The sequence below is a fragment of the Rutidosis leptorrhynchoides genome, chromosome 9, assembly GCF_046630445.1.
Source record: "Rutidosis leptorrhynchoides isolate AG116_Rl617_1_P2 chromosome 9, CSIRO_AGI_Rlap_v1, whole genome shotgun sequence".
NCBI lineage: Eukaryota > Viridiplantae > Streptophyta > Magnoliopsida > Asterales > Asteraceae > Rutidosis > Rutidosis leptorrhynchoides.
Genome location: NC_092341.1, coordinates 156,553,978 through 156,572,841, shown reverse-complemented (window position 1 = coordinate 156,572,841; position 18,864 = coordinate 156,553,978). Strand labels below are relative to the sequence as shown.

At 34.5% G+C, this 18,864-nt stretch overlaps 1 protein-coding gene across 1 annotated transcript; it reads right to left on the bottom strand.

The window, feature by feature from the left end:
* Positions 1-12,557: 12,557 nt before the first annotated feature.
* On the bottom strand, positions 12,558-18,579 carry LOC139866888 (uncharacterized). The gene is made up of 12 exons (XM_071855183.1): positions 18,352-18,579; positions 17,672-17,769; positions 16,990-17,076; positions 16,743-16,899; positions 15,598-16,119; positions 14,965-15,125; positions 14,546-14,734; positions 14,369-14,459; positions 14,095-14,263; positions 13,383-13,493; positions 13,177-13,276; positions 12,558-12,803 (listed from the first exon to the last, which is right to left on the bottom strand). Exons 1-12 carry the CDS (start codon positions 18,496-18,498, stop codon positions 12,773-12,775), a joined length of 1,863 nt encoding a protein of 620 aa, XP_071711284.1. The 5' UTR covers positions 18,499-18,579; the 3' UTR covers positions 12,558-12,772.
* Between the last annotated feature and the right edge of the window lie 285 nt (positions 18,580-18,864).

The following is an 18,864-nucleotide window of genomic DNA, read 5'->3' as shown; positions in this document are numbered from 1 at the left end:
TTCGGCATAGAGTTGCTATTTTCTCAAGAGTTCGAACGTGAGACGGAGATGTTTTTTGTTTTCTTCTTTACTTGAATTGAATAGGTTAGGACATCACCTATGGATATGATGACGGATTTGTCTAGATAAGTTTACATACGCGGTTCATAAAATCCATGGATACGGACGGAGCCTCAGTTAGACAGAACGACGCTAAAAGGAATTCTTAATAATCGTAGCGAGTTCGGAAGGCGGTTTTGGAGACATCTTCTCCCTTAACCCACGATTGATGATAACCGGAATGGAGGTCGAATTGGAATACACACAAGATCCTTGTAATGGATCAAGAGGTCGTTGACACGGGGAAGAGGATATCGGTTCTTAATCAGAAATTATTTAGTTCACGATAATCTATACATAATTGTAGGGAAACATTTCTTCTTAATGAATAGGTTTTGAGCTCCCTAGTTCTATGAGTATCAAGTCAATTTCAAACTTTTTACCCAAAAAGTCTAACGTACACCCTCCGATAAAATTTGGCAGTACGCATTAGTTTTTCGTGGGTCACTTGAATGGCATAAGTAGTGTCTAGGGGAAGTGGTGGAGTGCAAAGAGCACGAGTCAAAGCCTTGGTTATAAAACGTCTAACGGTACCCGAATCGAATAAACAAGAAACATAAGAGTTGTTGAGGAGAAACGTACCCGTGACTAGTTCATTGTCATCTCGGGCATCCTTGACGTTAATGTTGAAAGTTCAACTGCGTGCATTAGTGTTAGCTTTTTTCTTTGGACATGCACTTCTATAATGCCTCGTTTGGCCACATTCGTAACAAGTGACCGTCTTGGGTGCATTGGGCCCCTTTTGAGTGACGGGAGCGGCATTTCTACAATCGTTGGTCACATGGCCACTTCGTTGACACTTGAGGCAAAATGGTTTGCCACATTCACCCAAATGATGTTTGCGGCACTGGTTACAATAAGGTAGGTTTCCGGCATACCCTTTCTTGGCGCCGGAGGCGAAAGGCTTCTTGGTGAAATTGTTGTTATAGTTGCTTGATGGGGAGGCTTCCCATTTTCTTTTGTTGCCACCCGATTTCTCATCGGCCTTCGGTGCCGGCACGTCAATTACATCCACCGTTTCCATAAATTGGCGGGCCATCGTTAAAGCCTCTTGTAGGTTGGCGGGTTTTGATGATATTACCCTGTGTTGAATGCTCGTAGGGAGGCCATCCATGTAAAGTTCAACTCTTAAGGACTCGGAAGCCATGAGGTTTGGACACATTAAGGCTAGTTCGGTAAATCGTTGATTGTAAGCTTCGAGGTCATTCCGGACCATTTTTAAAATTCTTAGGCCCTGTTCGAGCCTTCGAGTCTCGTCACGCGGAAAGTATTCGGTGATCATTCTTTCTCTTAATTCAGTCCAAGAGAGTGTGTGGGCTTCATCGATACCCACAGATTGTACATAAGTGTTCCACCATGAGATAGCAATACCGGCGAAAGTGAGGGTGGAAAACTTGACCTTGTCTTGGTCCCGGCATCCGCTTATGCTAAAAATGGTTTCCGTTTGCTCAAACTATTGGGTGAGAGCAACCGGTCCCCCGGTTCCATCGAAAGTGGGAGGCTTTCACCCCACGAAGTTCTTGTAGGAGCATCTCTCGTTTGAATTATTGGCTCCATGGTTAGTATTGTTGTTGTTGTTGTTGGAGGAGTGACCGGCCATGGCCGCATCCACGGCGGTGGCTATCATTTGTTGAAGAGCTCGTTCGAGAGTTTCAGGAGAAGTGTTGTGTTGACCTCGGTGAGCCATTGTTCCTTGAAAATGCAAGAATATCGTTGATTAGTATTCTCAATAATACTAATCGTGATATGGAATAAAGATAGAGAGATTATTTTCCCTTGACTCGCCCTAAATTCTTTATGTTATAATATCAGAACGTCCATATGAGTCACCGTAATATAATCCCGAAAATTATATTACCCTAATTCATATGTGCATTCGACATTACCTCATAAAGTCAAGATGGCGCGTCAATCAAATTAAACAACGTGAGATTAAGATGAAATAAGAGTTAGATACGAATAGGAGAGTTCAAGTATAAATGCACAAGTAGTCAAGCAAGTCTTACTTCAAGTCTATATGCCGGTTGTAGTCTAGACTCACTAATGTACCCTACGATTCGGGGTTGACACCAATGAACTCTAAATCCCTACAACCAACGCTCTGATACCATCTGTAGCGACCCGACAAAATCGTCATTGACGGCGCCGTCTACTTAGGTCCCATTACGTGATCATAAGTCTTTAAAATGACGTTTGACCAAAATATGTCGCATTTATTTCAATTGTAAAGATGTTTCAAGTTTACAAAAGTAGTTCAACAACTAGTGACGTTACAACGTTTTACGTACAAATGAAACCTATGCGACACAGTTTAAATGTAAAGTCAAAAGATGCTCCTTGTATGCATGTATACTCGACATCCAAGCAAGTATCAAAATAGTGAGCGGAAGCATATAACACATATCGTTCAAGGACCTGAGAAAAACATAGAAAATCTATCAACGAAAACGTTGGTTAAATCATAGGTTTAGTAAGTGAGTACGTAAGTGAGTTGAACCACAAGATTTATAACGTTGAAGTAATAGTAAGAACATTCTAAAAGTTGTTATCACGAGCACCCAATTATCAATGCTTAACTAACGTTACCCCATCACAAATAGTGTTAGAACATACACTGTTTCTCTAAAATATATTCATCCGCATAACGGTAGCGAACCGTCCGAATGAGGGTTTGTCAAACCCATATGGCCATACAACATAAGTTCTCGCTTACACCCGACAAGTGTAACTAATGATAAACGAATTCAGGCATTTTTGTTCTAACTCGTACGTAGAATGTTTGTTTTCGTACTTGTGTTCACTTTGTTAATCGAAACGTTTATGTTTTTCTCATCCCAAATGTAAGTTTAAAAGAGTAAAAGTGGGACTATGATCTCACCTTGAGTGCACGAGTAATAAAGTACCTCACAAGTAAACGTGTGCAAGGACAATTGCTAGTCTTGACCTAAACAAGTAGGTTGTATCAATAACGGTAACCACGGTTGGTCAAAGTTGTTCAATTAGTCCTATGGCTCTTTACGACTCGATTAATATAGCATGTGAATCAAATTGTAAAGTTTCATGCAAGAATCAAGTATGCAAGAAGATTAGAACGGTTTAAACAAGTATTGGTTAAGTTTGGACAAAATTCAACTTTGGTCAAGTCAAAGTCAACACGTTCGGGTCGGGTCCCGAACTATTTTTCTGAGCTAATTATTGATATATAAGCATGTTAGAATAAGTTACATGTTAATTGGAGGTGCGTAGCTTAGTTAGAATTAAACGGTAAACGATCAAACAAAACAGAAATCTGTAGTTCATCTGGACGGCGTCCAAAAGGTCTGGACGGCGTCCAGATGTGAAGGGCTGGACGGCATCCAAGAGTTTGGACGGCGTCCAGATTAGCTGACCTGCTGAATTGCTGGAAATTCCTAAGTGTCGAGCCAAACTTCAAATCAACACAAATCATGAACCGTAAACATACAAAACACGTATCTTATATCGTTGGAAAGGCATTTTGACGAGGAACGCAACTAAGCACTTATCATCAAACAATGACATCGTTTACAATAACTGAAATCTCGTCATGTGATCATTAAAAGTTCGTTTTCAAAGTTTCAAGTTCGTAAAACGCATTTCATGATTCGGAAAACCAATTTACACATACGATATGCCGTTTCGAAGGTAATTAAACATACAACACCACTAAACACTTATAAATAACGTCTCATAGCATTCAATGCATTAAAATTTCGTTTTAAAATCTGTCAAACCCTAGTCAAGAATCACAAAATCATTAATCATGTTAATGTAAGGTTTTCATGTCATCCAACATACCAAATCGAAGCATATGAAGCTATTAACACTATTAACAAATGAACTTTAACATCTAACAACATTTAAGCAACCAAATCTCAAAATCAAACACACCCATTTCAAGTTTAAGCTAGTTACATCAAAATTACAAGAACAAGCATATAAATCACATATTCATGTTAGACTTGAGCCATAGACACTAATTAACACACTTTTAAGTTTAAAAGATCAAGAACAAGAAATCTAGTGTTTTTAGAAAGTTACCCAAATGAGATGACATTTGTATCAAAACGTAGAGGATGAAGAGAGGATCACGAATATGTAGTCGGATTTGTTGTGAGCTTCCTAGATCCGAATTAGATGATGAATGAGTGATTTGGTGAGTTGAGAGCAAAAAGAGAAGTAAGAAAAAGAGAAGGAGGAGATTGAATGAAGGAGTGGTGGTGGTGAAGTGGTTGACTAGTTGACCTAGTCACCACTTTGGCCACTAGTCACAATTAGTCCCTCAAGTTTGTAGTCGAGTGCGCGAATTAGCCGAACGAATATTTTAAATACGCGAGAGTAAACGGGAGATGTTATAATTCAATAACGAAAATATTAAGAACGTTAGCTAACGGAGGATACGAATCTAGATACGAAAGATATTATTAAAATAAAAAGACGGGCGTTAAAATAATTTAACGAAAAAATGCGGGATGTTACACTAATTGCGAAATCAAACCGAAAGAGACCAGGCCATCTCCGCCAAATTTTCTAAGGACATATAACCCTGCAGATCCAATCAACCAACAACCAACGGGTAGAAACCGCTGACGACTACCGATGAACACCGGGAGTTATCAGCAGTCCATGACTGCCGCCACCACACTACATACTACCGGCAACCACCAACAGTCGCCAACAGCCACCGGACACCAATAACCGGCAACAGCTGCCAGTAGCCGCCTAACAGCCACCATAGCAAGAGCTGCAACCCCCACCCATTAATCGTTGCATCCCGCAGTCACCAAGAACAATCGTCAGCCGCTATGTAACAACCCAACCCGTTAACCAACCAATAACGTGAAATAAAAAAAAAATGCTGGAACAGCATATGGCGCGGTGCGCCCTATGATCGCGCAGCGCGCCAAACTGGCCTGTCCAAAAAGTCATGAAATGCGAAAATGTTTGACCACTTCCCGACGTATTTAGACAAAACGCTTTTCACAACCTATTCATATATGAAAAACTAACACGTTCCATTCATAAAATAAGTTTTACGAGGCCGGGCCCACATCGGCCGTTTTACGACTTTCATACGAAAATACAAGTTTTCAATCACACGACTATTAACACAAAATAAAGCCGAGCATGGCGATTGGGGATACGCTACCCAATCCTAATCAATCCAAAAGCAAGCCTTCTAAAGCAACTACACGAGTCCACTAGTCCCACGCTTACCCGAGCCACCGCATCCATGCAAATCTATAAAAAGGTAAACAACGAGAGGGTAAGCTAACGCTTAGTGAGTGAGAATATACTACATACATATATATGCATAAAATGGACACGCCACACAAAACCAAATACCGCATACCGGAGCATCCAAGCATAAAGGCAAGCTAGTCTAAGCATACCGTAAGATCACTAAGCAACGAGCTAAAGATACATCAACAAAATATAAGTTCACCAACAACGATGTGAACAATGCCAATAAGCTACACCCGGAGGGTTAGCTACATCACGACAATACAACATTATATGTATACAATATATATATATATATATATATATATATATATATATATATATATATATATATATATATATATATATATATATATATATATATATATATATATATATATATATATATATCTCGAATAACATAATTTGCTTACGCTTACAACACAATAACCATGGTTAACCAAATCTTCGCAAGGGAATGACTTTTCGAAATAAGTCATCGATGTTCATAACATCTGTTAGGGTACTTAACACCTCGTATCACTAACCCCTAGGGTGGCACCTTAACACCTCGGCACTTCACCCCGAGTGGCATCTTAACACCTCGATGCTTCACTCATTAATTTACGGAGTGGTGTCTTAACACCTCGACACTACACCCCTAGGTGGCACCTTAACACCTCGGCACTTCACCCCGAGTGGCATCTTAACACCTCGATGCTTCACTCATTATTGTACGGAGTGGTGTCTTAACACCTCGACACTACACCCCTAGGTGACATCTTAACACCTCGATGCTTCACCCCGAGTGGCATCTTAACACCTCGATGCTTCACTCGTCACGTGAAACGTGATGTCTTAACACCTCGACACTACGCATTTTACGCTACAACAAATAGATACATTATATACCTACACATATAATTATTCCACTCACTATATTAACCCTTCGTCATTGGGGTTATATAAGTCCACATCACACGTCCATGTGATAACGTACACACAAAGTGTGCACCTCGCCAACGTGGTCAACCAAAACGCACAACCGTGCCAATTGGACCTATACACAAGTCCAACAATTCCACCTATACGAGAAGCGAGCTCTACAAGCGAGAACCCCTTCTACCGACCCGCACCCATCCTACACATACATATGCATATAGGATATTAACACTCACCTTGTCGCCTTGAAGAATGATACCTAATAATCCGCAATCGCCGATGGAATGTACCTAATCCATTTATCACATAACAAGTAACACAATTAGGGTGGATATACAAATCAACCCAAATTGACAACTAGTGCAATTTCGACCCAAATGCACTTTCAAGCACAAACCGCGCCCAAACTAACCAATAATCACTAACACAAGTGAGAATGGTCCTAATATGCCAATCAAACCCAATCATAGGTGTTAAACACCTATCTTGCCCAAAATGACACTTAAACCCTAATTTGACCCATAAGAAGTCAATATCACGCCATTAGCAAGTTTTGACACCAAAACATATTTAACTCGGTTCTATGCTTCAACTTAATCCATTTTAAGTTTATAAATCTTATTAAATCGGTAATTGAGTCATAATCATCAACAAACCCTAATTTTGACTCTAGTCAAAATTAGTCAACCATAAGAACCCTAATGGTTTCCAAAACACCAATAATCACTAACACTAGTGATTATACACATTTACAAGTCTTAAACATGGTTAAATCATTAACCAACCAAAAACCCGCCAAATGTCAAAATAGCAAGTTTCCATAAACCCTCTTCATCAACCAAATGGGTTTTATAACTAACAATCTCAAACCCTAACTTGAATATCAAATCTAACAAATGAAATTCGGAGTTAGGACTTACCAATACTACCAAAATGTAGCTAGGAGCGAGATGAACAACTTTAAAACCCGAGCTTTGGCTAGAATTCGACTCCTTCTTCTCCAAATCAAGCTCTCTCACTCTAGAACTCTCCCTCTCTCTCTAAATATGGATGAGAGTGTTTGTGTGGGTGAGAAATGAGCTCCAATGGCGTTCTAGATCAGTTTTGGTGACCCTAAACCGACCCTAAATGAAAATACCAAAGTACCCCTCATTTAGACCTTTTAAAAAAGTTGAAAATTGCATCAGATGGGTTCGGCGCGCCGCGCCAAAAGGTGGAGCGCCGCTCCAACCTACAGGTCAGTTTTCAGAAACTTGTTTTGGCCATAACTTTTTGACCGTAGCTCCGTTTTCGATGAATCAAATATCGTTGGAAACGTAATAAGATTTCCTTCCCAATGGTAAGGCTTTGAAACATCAACACTAAAAGGACCCGTTCATATACATTATAAATGATTCACAATAGTTGATTACATCGCGAGGTATTTGACCTCTATATGATACACTTTACAAATATTGCATTCGTTTTTAAAAGACAAACTTTCTTTACATCGAAAATTGACAGGCATGCATACCATTTCATAATATCCAATATCCAACTATAATTGACTTAATGATAATCTTGATGAACTCAATGACTCGAATGCAACATCTTTTAAAATATGCCATGAATGGCTCCAGTAAGATCTCTAAAATGAGCTAATGCACAGCGAAAGATTTCTTTAATACCTGAGAATAAACATGCTTTAAAGTGTCAACCAAAAGGTTGGTGAGTTCATTAGTTTATCATCAATATTCATTTTCATCATTTTTATAGACCACAAGATTTTCATTTCCATTTCTCATAAATAAACATCCCATACATAGAGATAAAAATCATTCATATGGATTGAACACCTGGTAACCGACATTCACAAAATGCATATAAGAATATCCCCATCATTCCGGGATCCTCCATCGGACATGATATAAATTTCGAAGTACTAAAGCATCCGGTACTTTGGATGGGGCTTGTTGTGCCCGATAGATCTATCTTTAGGATTCGCGTCAATTAGGGTGTCTGTTCCCTAATTCTTAGATTACCAGACTTAATAAAAAGGGGCATATTCGATTTCGATAATTCAACCATATAATGTAGTTTCGATTACTTGTGTCTATTTCGTAAAACATTTATAAAAATTGCGCATGTATTCTCAGCCCAAAAATATAAAGGGTAAAAAGGCAAATGAAAACTCACAATACTGTATTTCGTAGTGAAAATACATATGACGTCATTGAACAAGTGCAAGGTTGGCTTCGGATTCACGAACCTATATTAAGTATATATATTTATATGATGGTCAATATCTGTCTAGCAATTTAGGTCAAACTGTAGTGTATCACAATCCTAATGCTCGAGACTAACATGCAAAAGTCAACTTGATCCAAAATGATTTCCAAAATCTATACATGATTATTATATAACTTAAATATAGTCATTTTATATATTTAAATATTTATTAAATTTTATTAAAGTAAATAATATAAATCATTTGTTAATAGATAAAAATTATATTAAAGTTTATATATTATAAAAATATACTTTTATGTCTTAAGTAATAAAATTTATAAAATTCACTTAATATCATAAAATTATAGTGGTATGTATTATTAATGTAATTATATTACGTGTGGTCAAAATATCTTTGTATCACATATCTATTTGATAAAATAATATTGATAATAATAATAATAAGTAAAAGTAGTATTATTTTGTAATAATAATAAGTATTATTATAATAATAACAATGTTTATATTTACTAATTATTATAATAAAATTGATAATTCTAATCATGATAATATTAGTAATAACAATACTTTTTAATATTAACTATATTAATAATAAGATAATAACTCTACTTTATCATAATAATACTAAAATGATAATAGTAATGATATTTCATGATATTTTAGTAAAAAAAGATAGTTTTAATATAAATGATATTTTTAGAAATAATAATAATGATAAAAATAATGAAATCGATATTTTTTTCTCTTAAATCAATATCTTACAATATTTTAATTTCATCATGATACCCATACTCATTATTTCCTGATCGATTTGTTCAATAGCTTTTAGTTCTCTTTTATATCACATTCATAATAATGATAATAATAGTAATCATAATAATTAGGTGTTACTAATATTAGTTTTAATTATAATAATATTAGTGATAATAAATATTATGATGATAATACTAATAACTATTTTAATGATGATAATAATAATAATATTAATTATAACTTTAACGATAATAACGATAGTAATAATAATAAAATAATAATTTTTAATGATAATACTTTTATTGATAATGATAATAATAATAATAATAATAGTAATAATAATAATTAGATAAAAACTAGAACGACGATAATAACAACGATAATAATAATCATTTTTTTTAATAATAATACAAACTTCAATTCACTATAACTTCTAATCCATTCATCGAAACCGTTCGATATATAAATGAAAAGTTCTTAATTTTTCGCTAGCTTTCCAACGACATGCATATCTTATACCTTATCTCAACCGCATATGTAACTAATTCAGGATTTAACATAACCTATCTAATGGCACTATCAAAAGTACAAGCATGCATAATCCTATATACTCGAGCACTGGTCAGGGATACACTATTAATATATAAAAGTTAATTTATGAGTACTCACGTATCAATATTGAGATTCAATATTGCAGGAAAGGTACGTAAACGCGACGGAGATGATAAACACTAGGTTGACATTTGACTCATGATCATAACCCCCAAGCAATACCCATAACCTCCATAGCTATAACCCATAATTTCCTTAGCTCTATCCCGCTCGAAAAACCCTTTTTGAAATAACTCGCTCATGACATCGTCGTAGTATTTTTTGTATAATAATACTAATAATAATAATAATACTAATAATAATAATAAATATAATTATAGAGAGAGTGTGAGAGATAGGTAGTTAGAAAACAATTATGATCGATCATATATATATAGGTATATAAATAATATAATAATATAATATAATATTAAAATAAATAAAAAACATGTTAAATAGTGAGCCGCCACAAAAATATGTCGACACAACATTACGCGTTTCGCGTAGATAGGTACGCGATCCACGTACGGTGTCTTCATGAAAGTTGTAGATTTTTGAGTTACGGACGTCTGGACACCGGAATCACCCTTTTTCGAGTCAGTATGATTTAGTTATGATTTTTCTCGTGAAAGTGCGCATGCTTAGTGATTTCCATCATTTTAACTTGCGATCTTGAGATGAAATGTTATAGTCTTTTGGTGCCCATTAGAAATCTTTATTTTATCTTTATTTTTATTTTCATATCATTGAAAATCCATAAAAATATTTTATAATCAAATTCTATTATATCGAAAGAATAAAAATGTTTTCGTACGTTTGAAACTAAATCAAATAATACTATAAGGTTTAGTTTTTCCAAAACTACTTATATTCAATATCATTTTATTAAAAGGTTTAAATAATAGAAATTATTATATCATAAAACATTTTCACTTCATAAAGTAAAATTATATAATATATAAGTCATAATGGATTTCTAGTTTTTACTTACAGTTTATTCGTAAATCGCAGGGTTAAATCCAATGGACAATTAAACGTATGAAATCGTTTTAAATCAACATATCCATTTGCTTACCTTGTCGACATCCATTTACATTTCATGTTCTTACTATTAATTTTATGAAAGTTAAATAATTAACTTATCAAGAGTCACGAGAAAGTTATTGTAAAGCATGCATTGAAAATTAAACAGGAATCTCTACTAACTTTTGTCCAGTTACCGTTAATTGACACTTTTGTTCTTACTTGTAAATCACTTTACCAATCATTTCGAATACCATTAAAAAGGAAAGGTTTTCTAAATCAAAGTGGACCTTTCAACAGAGACTCATAATCATACAATGTATCTGATAAATAAATAATTTGATATTATCTTTTAATTCCGTTGAAAAATATCTTGAAATAATTACGTTCATGTAAAGTATTATTCATCTAATACCTTGTTAACGTTCTCAATTCATATAATAGATTTCGTAACTTATTTTCATATTAATCAAACCGTTTAATGTTTCATTAATATTTCTCAATTTAATAATCACACATATGTATATATTCATACATATCTATTTACACATAATAGTTCAAAGTTTTTGAGATTTCAACATTACAGCTTTTGCTTATCGTGTCGAAAATATTAAATCATATGAAGATAAAGTTTAAATTTGGTCGGAAATTTCCGGGTTGTCACAAACACAAACTTTATTTGGGGTTGAAAAGATACGTACACACCTTGTCACTTCAGACAACGTCCAGTTTCCTTCGGCGTTCGAGCAAGCAACACGTACACTTCATACACGCACCGTACACCATAAATACATTATGTACAATAAATATTTGGGTCTTACACGCTAGCAACCCCTCAAGGCCGCTAGCAGCCGTCAACCTCCCTCAATAGCTGCAGGTGACACTCAGGCGACCGGATCTACCGGAAAACACACAAGGCGGCAACAATCGCCGGAAAACCACAACCAAGCCGCAAAACGAAACAAAGACCAAACCTTAAAGATTGCAGAATTCAGTCATGAATTCGTCGCCTACAACCGGAAAAAGTGAGATAACGGCACCGAGAAGCGAAGTGGAAGACCGGCGAGAAATCAACTCCGACGAACAACCGATAAAACCCCAACAAATCCAGATCCCGAGAGCAAAGACCCGGAATCGCCGCCTGGAGGTTGAAGGAAGACCGGAGAGCCCAAACGGAGATCAATAACGCCGGAAAAGTGACCGGAGGTGGCCATTATTACACATAAAGCAAAAAACCCGACACCACCGACAAGATGCCGGTGGCCGGACGTCCAAACTGCCCAGGAACTGCAAAACAGAGACGGTAATTGGAACAAGAAGACTAAAAGGAGTTGAACGGGAAAGGAGATCGGAAAGATGAACTCAAGTTTAATTAGGAGTTGCTGCTACTAGAATTGAAGAAGAAAATTAAAGCAAGAAGAGATCGGAAAAGGTGCCGTACGTAAGATTTCAAAAAGAGATGAAAAGTTGGCACAAATTTCAAGTCAGAGCACGAGTGTGTTACTATATACTTTTATCTTATGTGAGAATTTAACTTATATTTACATTATCAAATACATGACAAATACAGTTTCATCCAATAATAACAGCAAATGCAACTCCTTTACATTGATCATTGATTATAAAAAAAAAAAAAAAAAAAAAAAAAAAAAAAACATCTAGTATGTAGAAACCTATTTAGGTAACAAAGGATTTGTAAATCAAAGAGAGTATTATGAATCGTGTTTCATAAAGTTGTGAATATAACATAGCAAAATTAGTAATATTGCATTGCCTTAGATAACTTACAAATGGGAGTAAGGCATACTTAACTAATGTTGTTCATATAACATAAGCCTTACCCAGTAAGTTACAAAATCATAGACTTACCCCTAAGTTACAACCATTATTAAAACTAGTTTTTGTAGTGCTTCTTAAACTTCGACCTGCACAATAACACATAAAAAATGGTTAGATTGTTTAAATCATATCAACACAAAAATGAAAAGTTTACATTTGGGTTGCTATTTAAACACACAATTGTCGGATAGAGACAGTAGTTTGTTAATTACTTATCATAAATATTTTCATATAAAAATAGCATAATCTATCAGCACGTATCCAAAAAACGTTTATCAAGATATGCTCTCTAAATGGTTCTCAACAACTTCGAAAACATGTAATTTATGTTAATGAGCTAACTACTTTATCATTATCAAGTTAGTCTATCAAATGGAGTAGTTTTTAACTTATTCAAAAAAAAAAAAAAAAAATTATCAAGTTGTTTTATCATATTTAAAGCACAAGAGCTCGTGTTACCTTAAGACATTGATGTGTGTCTCAATCAAATTCATCTGCTCATCATCAAATTCAAACCACTTGTCAACCATTTCAACTGTATCATCCCCAGTTCCTATATCTGTATGTTAAACTCAGAATTAGTGATAACCAATTAATGACAATTACATATTAGTAAAACACTATACTACAGCCTTAAAAAAATGTGAAAAGATTATAGGCCGCACCTTGAAGAAGAATACCAGGTTTGTCAGAACAGCCTTTTAATCTCCAGTATAAATGTCCTTTGTTGTCTTTAAAAATTGGCTCAGTTCTCACAGCATCAGGCCTTTCTTTATCTACAAGAACGTAACAGAAAAAGAGCAGTTATTGGCAACTTTAAAACTTATATCATAAACAAACATATTGGTATTGATGATTTCTGAATTATGTATAAGACTCATGAGTGTTTCATGTTCAATGTGGCATAATGAAAGAAGACAAGGAGGTGAGGCTATGAAGGTGATATAAAAGTTTTTTTCTTTATATAATTCAATATAAATATAAATATCTAATTTGTGATATCTGAAAAGAGTAACCAAGGTTGCAAAAATCACTACTCGGCGAGTACATGGTCCGGAATTTTTAGGGTGTACTCGGCAACTCAGGGAGTACTAAGACGTTGACCAAGTTTGACTTTGATCAAATCTAACAGATTTTCCAAATAATAGAGTTTTGGCCAGGTTTGACCGAGTTTTGACCATGTTTGACCGAGTAATCCCAAGTTTGACCAAGTATGACAGAGTAATTGGACAGAGTAACTCAGAGACTTTCTTTTGCCGAGTACTCGAGAGATTAACCAAGAAAAAGTATGAAAAGACTCTCAAGTATAGACTCGCCTAAATGAGTCAAATGGGTTGAATTTGTTATCTCTGAAATAACATAACTAAAAACACACACCTGCAGAGACCATTGATTTACATGCAAGCATCTCAGCCCGTGTTTCATCTGCTTCTTTTTTGATCTCAGAAACAAGTTCATCGTATTCCTTCAACGTAAGAGGAACACCATGATTTTCTATTCTTGCTTTATCAACAGCTTCCTGCATTTTCTGCTTCAATGTTTTTTCCTATAAATTCAAAACAGGAAAACATAAATGATAAAAAAATAATAATAAAAATAATAAATAATAAAGAGAATCAATATCTTATAAATAAACAAACGCACAAAATACCTTATCTTTTGCAGCACCGAGTTTATCTCTTGCTTCCTTTCTATTTTCAGCAAACTTGGCATTTTGATCATCCATCCAGTTTCTTATTTTTCTGTCAAATTACCCATTATTATCAAATACATAAATAAATTTAAATTATCAGCCTTTAGATTACTAAACTGTGTACAACAATCTTACTCGGTTCCAAGAACTTCGTCACACAGAAAAAGTAAGAGTCTAAGTTTCACTGATGAGTCTAAATTATCATATCCCTTAGCTGTTGCATTTATACAATCATATGTATGCATCAATTTGGATCTAGAGATGCATTTTTGTAATGCTTTTAACCAAGAATCATTTCCATTAGTCAGTTCTGATACATTTGACCTGAAAGATTATATGCATTTATATAAGTACACATATGTATCATCATGATGTATATATTACATTACTTGGGTCAAAACGTGTAAGTTTGGCAGGGACACGCTAACCCTGTGTGCCGTAGCACCCACCAATCCCACCCCGAAAGAGACCTGTGCAGGAAAAGTACCTCCTCCCAGTACCTATATTACATTACTTTACTTCAGTGATTAAATGATAGTAATAAAAATATATACTCTGATTCACTTTCAGATTCTGATTCTGTTTCCTCTTGTAAAACAGACAGTAATTGTACATGAAACTGAACAACCGAAGTATATTTCCCACGACGTGTACTTCGCCCGTTTATTAGGTCTCTCAAAACTGCTTCTGCCTGCCCTTTTTTCACGTCTAGAATCTACATAATTAAAAAAGGGACAAGTAGATGAATGTGAGTATAAACGTTTTTATTATACCCGTACCCAAAGCTTGAAAAATGGGTCTATTGGGTTAGGTATTTAACCAATTGGGTCCATAAAAGAGTTCAAAAATAGGCCCAATTTAGACCCATGTAAGGTCTAACAAATATATATAAGGTCCAACAGGTCCTTAAGAGGTATCTAAAGGTTTTACGAGTTCAAGAAACTTTGAAAAACAGGTCCCAACCACCCCAACCCGACCCATTTAGGCCCGACCAGTTTGACCCATTCAAAAAATCAGACCTGTTTAACTCGTGGCCCATTTTGACCCAAACCTATTCGGGTCTCAACCCAAATCGGCCCGTTTGACACAAATCTATCGGGTCTAAACCGAAATTGGCCCGTTTGCCAGGTATAGTATTGATATTATATGAAATGGAAAATGAAATGAGTTAGATCATAAGTAGTTACCTTTCCAAAAGTAGAACAAAATTCTAGCAATTGTAATGCATTACCAACGTCTTCTTTTGGTAAGTCAACCCCAGCTATAGTTACCAACTCACTACCAGTTGGCAAAGGAATAACATCTTCAAACGTATTCTTTTTTACTTCTTTTACACATTTATTATCCTCCAATATTTTGGTTGCATTTTGATCATTAATAATTGTTGACTTGCACTTAATCATCTTTTGTTTGTTTTCAGTAAGAGTTTGGTCATTAACCCCAGTTCTGTTTTGTATAACTTCAACTCTTTTTCGCTTAATTTTCTTTGGTTTTTCCAGGTGTTGGGTTACATTCTGATCATCAATAGTTTTATTTCCTTCAGCCTCATTTTGCAATTTTTGAATATCATTAACTTTAACTTCCTTTTTCTTCGTTTTCTTCGGTTTCTTCTCAGGTGGGGCAGAAACCAGAGGATCAGTATTTGAATCTGTCTTTCCATCAAACAAATTCTCTTTCCCTAGCTTTTTTGGTGAAGTAATAATGTTTCCCTGTTTAATATCAGATGCAGATTATAAATATTAGATGCTAAAAAGTTCAATTTGGGTCACATTATATGTCTAATGGGTCAAATGGGTAAAAAGGAGTACACTAGAATTACTTCATATCTAATTCAAGATACATATACCATCCCTAAAACTATAATTATATATAAAGCCCGTAAGCATTTAATTGCACCTTTTATAACCAGTCATGTATGTATATGTATATGTCACATTTGTGGACCATGTGATAAAAACACCGTGATGTTCAACCTCTACATATTTTTAATTATAAAAAATCCATGAACACATACATAAAATCAGGTAGTTTAGTTATGAGCCAAAATTATCATTAAAATCGATCTAAACTGTCAATCATGTTCAATTTATTCAAAAAAGTGAGTACTTTGTTATTCATTAGCTTGATCTTTGTAGCCATTAACAACAATATAAAATTGTTATTAAATATGTACAAATGCAGGAACGAAATGCTTCAAGTGTGACCAATACAAATTTACCCACATTGGGCCGTTTTGAACACCAGACATGTCTAACCAGCCCATTTTGCCAACTCCATTATATACATAATAAAGAATATATAAATTATTAAAAGAGAGAAAACACAATCACACCTCTACTGGAGCAGACAGTTTTGTTGTTTCTTTTGATCTTTTGTAATTACTAACGTTACCAGCACCTTTTGCATCAATCATGTCAGAAACAGAGGTAAATCCACCTGCCTTTGCCATTTGTGTGGCGATACCAGTCGGCTGATGACCTCGTTTTTTCCTAATGTTTAAATAGGCTCTCATATTAAATTTTATTTTTAATCAAAATATAAAACAATAATAAACAGAAATTAACATTTCAGGAACTTACATACAGATGCTGCAATTACAAATACCCCTACACTTGGGACAACTCCATTCATCCAACACCATCATATCTTCTGCATTTTCCCCATACCTAAATCAATATCAATATCAATATAAATATATATAAAGCATAAAGCATATGTATTAATAGGAAGCATATGTATTTAATACAATTAGTTGTTAGATACGACTACTAAAGTAAATAATTTCATTAATAATTTAATATTATGAATAAAATTTGATTGAAAGAACTTCAATAACATCATATCTTCGGGGTTTTCCCAATACCTAAGTCATTATAGAGCATATCTATTAACAAAAGGGATTCCATGTAAAAATGGGGGTTTTATACATCTCAAATCCTTTTAGACCTTTAGTCCAAAATAATTATATACAATTAGTTGTTAGATACGACTACTAATTATAATTTCATTAATAATCTAATTTTAAGAATCAATATGATTGAAAGAATTTCTTCAATATAAGTAGACCTTGAGTCAACTTTGATCAATTTGACCCATTCCCTTTAAGCTACTTTTTTTTACATGTTTAAATTATATTAGTTGGGATAAATTATATCCATTAGATCCAATTACAAGTAAATAGCCCGTTGCCACTTGCTCTAACTAAGATCACAGGACCAATATTATACTTTTATGGGAATAAAAAAAGGGACCAAAGCTAACCTGTTTAAGAGGCATTTGTTGCAATACTTAAGGGGGCATGGCTTAGTCTTTGCAGTATTCTTGCAGCTCGCATATATGGCAGACACCTTCTGACGGCACTTTAAATAAAACACAACTTATTAACAATTGGAAGATGTCTAATCTTTTAACAAAAGAAACAGAAAGTAAATTGAAATAAACCATCAATGAGAATCAACAATGAAAGAAAGATTGCAAATGTAACCCTTTTTGTAAACAAAACAAAAAAGGAAAACCCACTGAAAACTATGAATGTAAACATGAAGCTAAGCTAATACCACAAACTTGGATCTGATATAAATCTAAGGTAACACCCTATTAAAAGAAAGAATGCTTTGAGTATTTAGGTCAAAACTTGAAGTTGGCAGCTGAAACTAACTTTAACTAAACACGATTCCTAATATTCGCCTCATTGTCAGCAACTATTACCAATAGAAGCTTTTATTACTTAAGAGTTAAGATTATACATACTCCGTATGAATCTAGTATCTGGGGGTAATAGTTTTGACCGCCAAAAGTCAACACGTTTCTAAGCTATAGCAAAATCAATAACAAACAACTTTCGTATCAAACCTACCAAATCCTAACATCAACCATAAACCTAACCCTAAGATATTATTAATACTAGCAAGACAAATAAATGTATCATAGATTAAACATACTTGATGACAAGTAGTTCCACTCCGTTTCTGCGGTTGCAAATCCGGTTTCATCTCCGGATCGATCTCATCACTATTATTGATCATTTTGTTCATCTTGTTGTCTATAGATACAGCAGCTGCGGAACTAGGGCTTGCAGCAATCGCCATTGAATTGAGACAGAGTTCGATCTGAAATAATTTCTTGAAGCAATTTTAAATGTAGATATAGATATTAGATATATATACTATAATAATATAATAATAATAATTCGTAGAAATTTAGTTTTGGAGGGATCAATTTAGAGGTGAAAATTTTGAATTACAGTTGTTTTGGGGGATGAAAGAGGGAAACTTTTTGGAGGTTTGTAGAATTTGGGAGCGGGGCGGCAACTGATAAAAATTTTGGATTTTCTTTGTCTCAATACAAGTACAGAAAAAGTAGGTTTTATACATACATATAAGAAAAGGAAAACTGTTTTGATACGTAAATGTTAAAAAAAAAAAAAAAAATTAAGCGAATTTTATAAAACGAAA

Coding starts and splice junctions, on each gene's coding strand:
- LOC139866888 (XM_071855183.1), bottom strand. CDS start 18,498: ATGGCGATTGCTGCAAGCCCTAGTTCCGCAGCTGCTGTATCTATAGAC. Junction 17,770..18,351: donor GTGGAACTACTTGTCATCAA/GTATGTTTAATC, acceptor TTTTATTTAAAG/TGCCGTCAGAAGGTGTCTGC. Junction 16,900..16,989: donor TGTAATTGCAGCATCTGTAT/GTAAGTTCCTGA, acceptor TTTAAACATTAG/GAAAAAACGAGGTCATCAGC.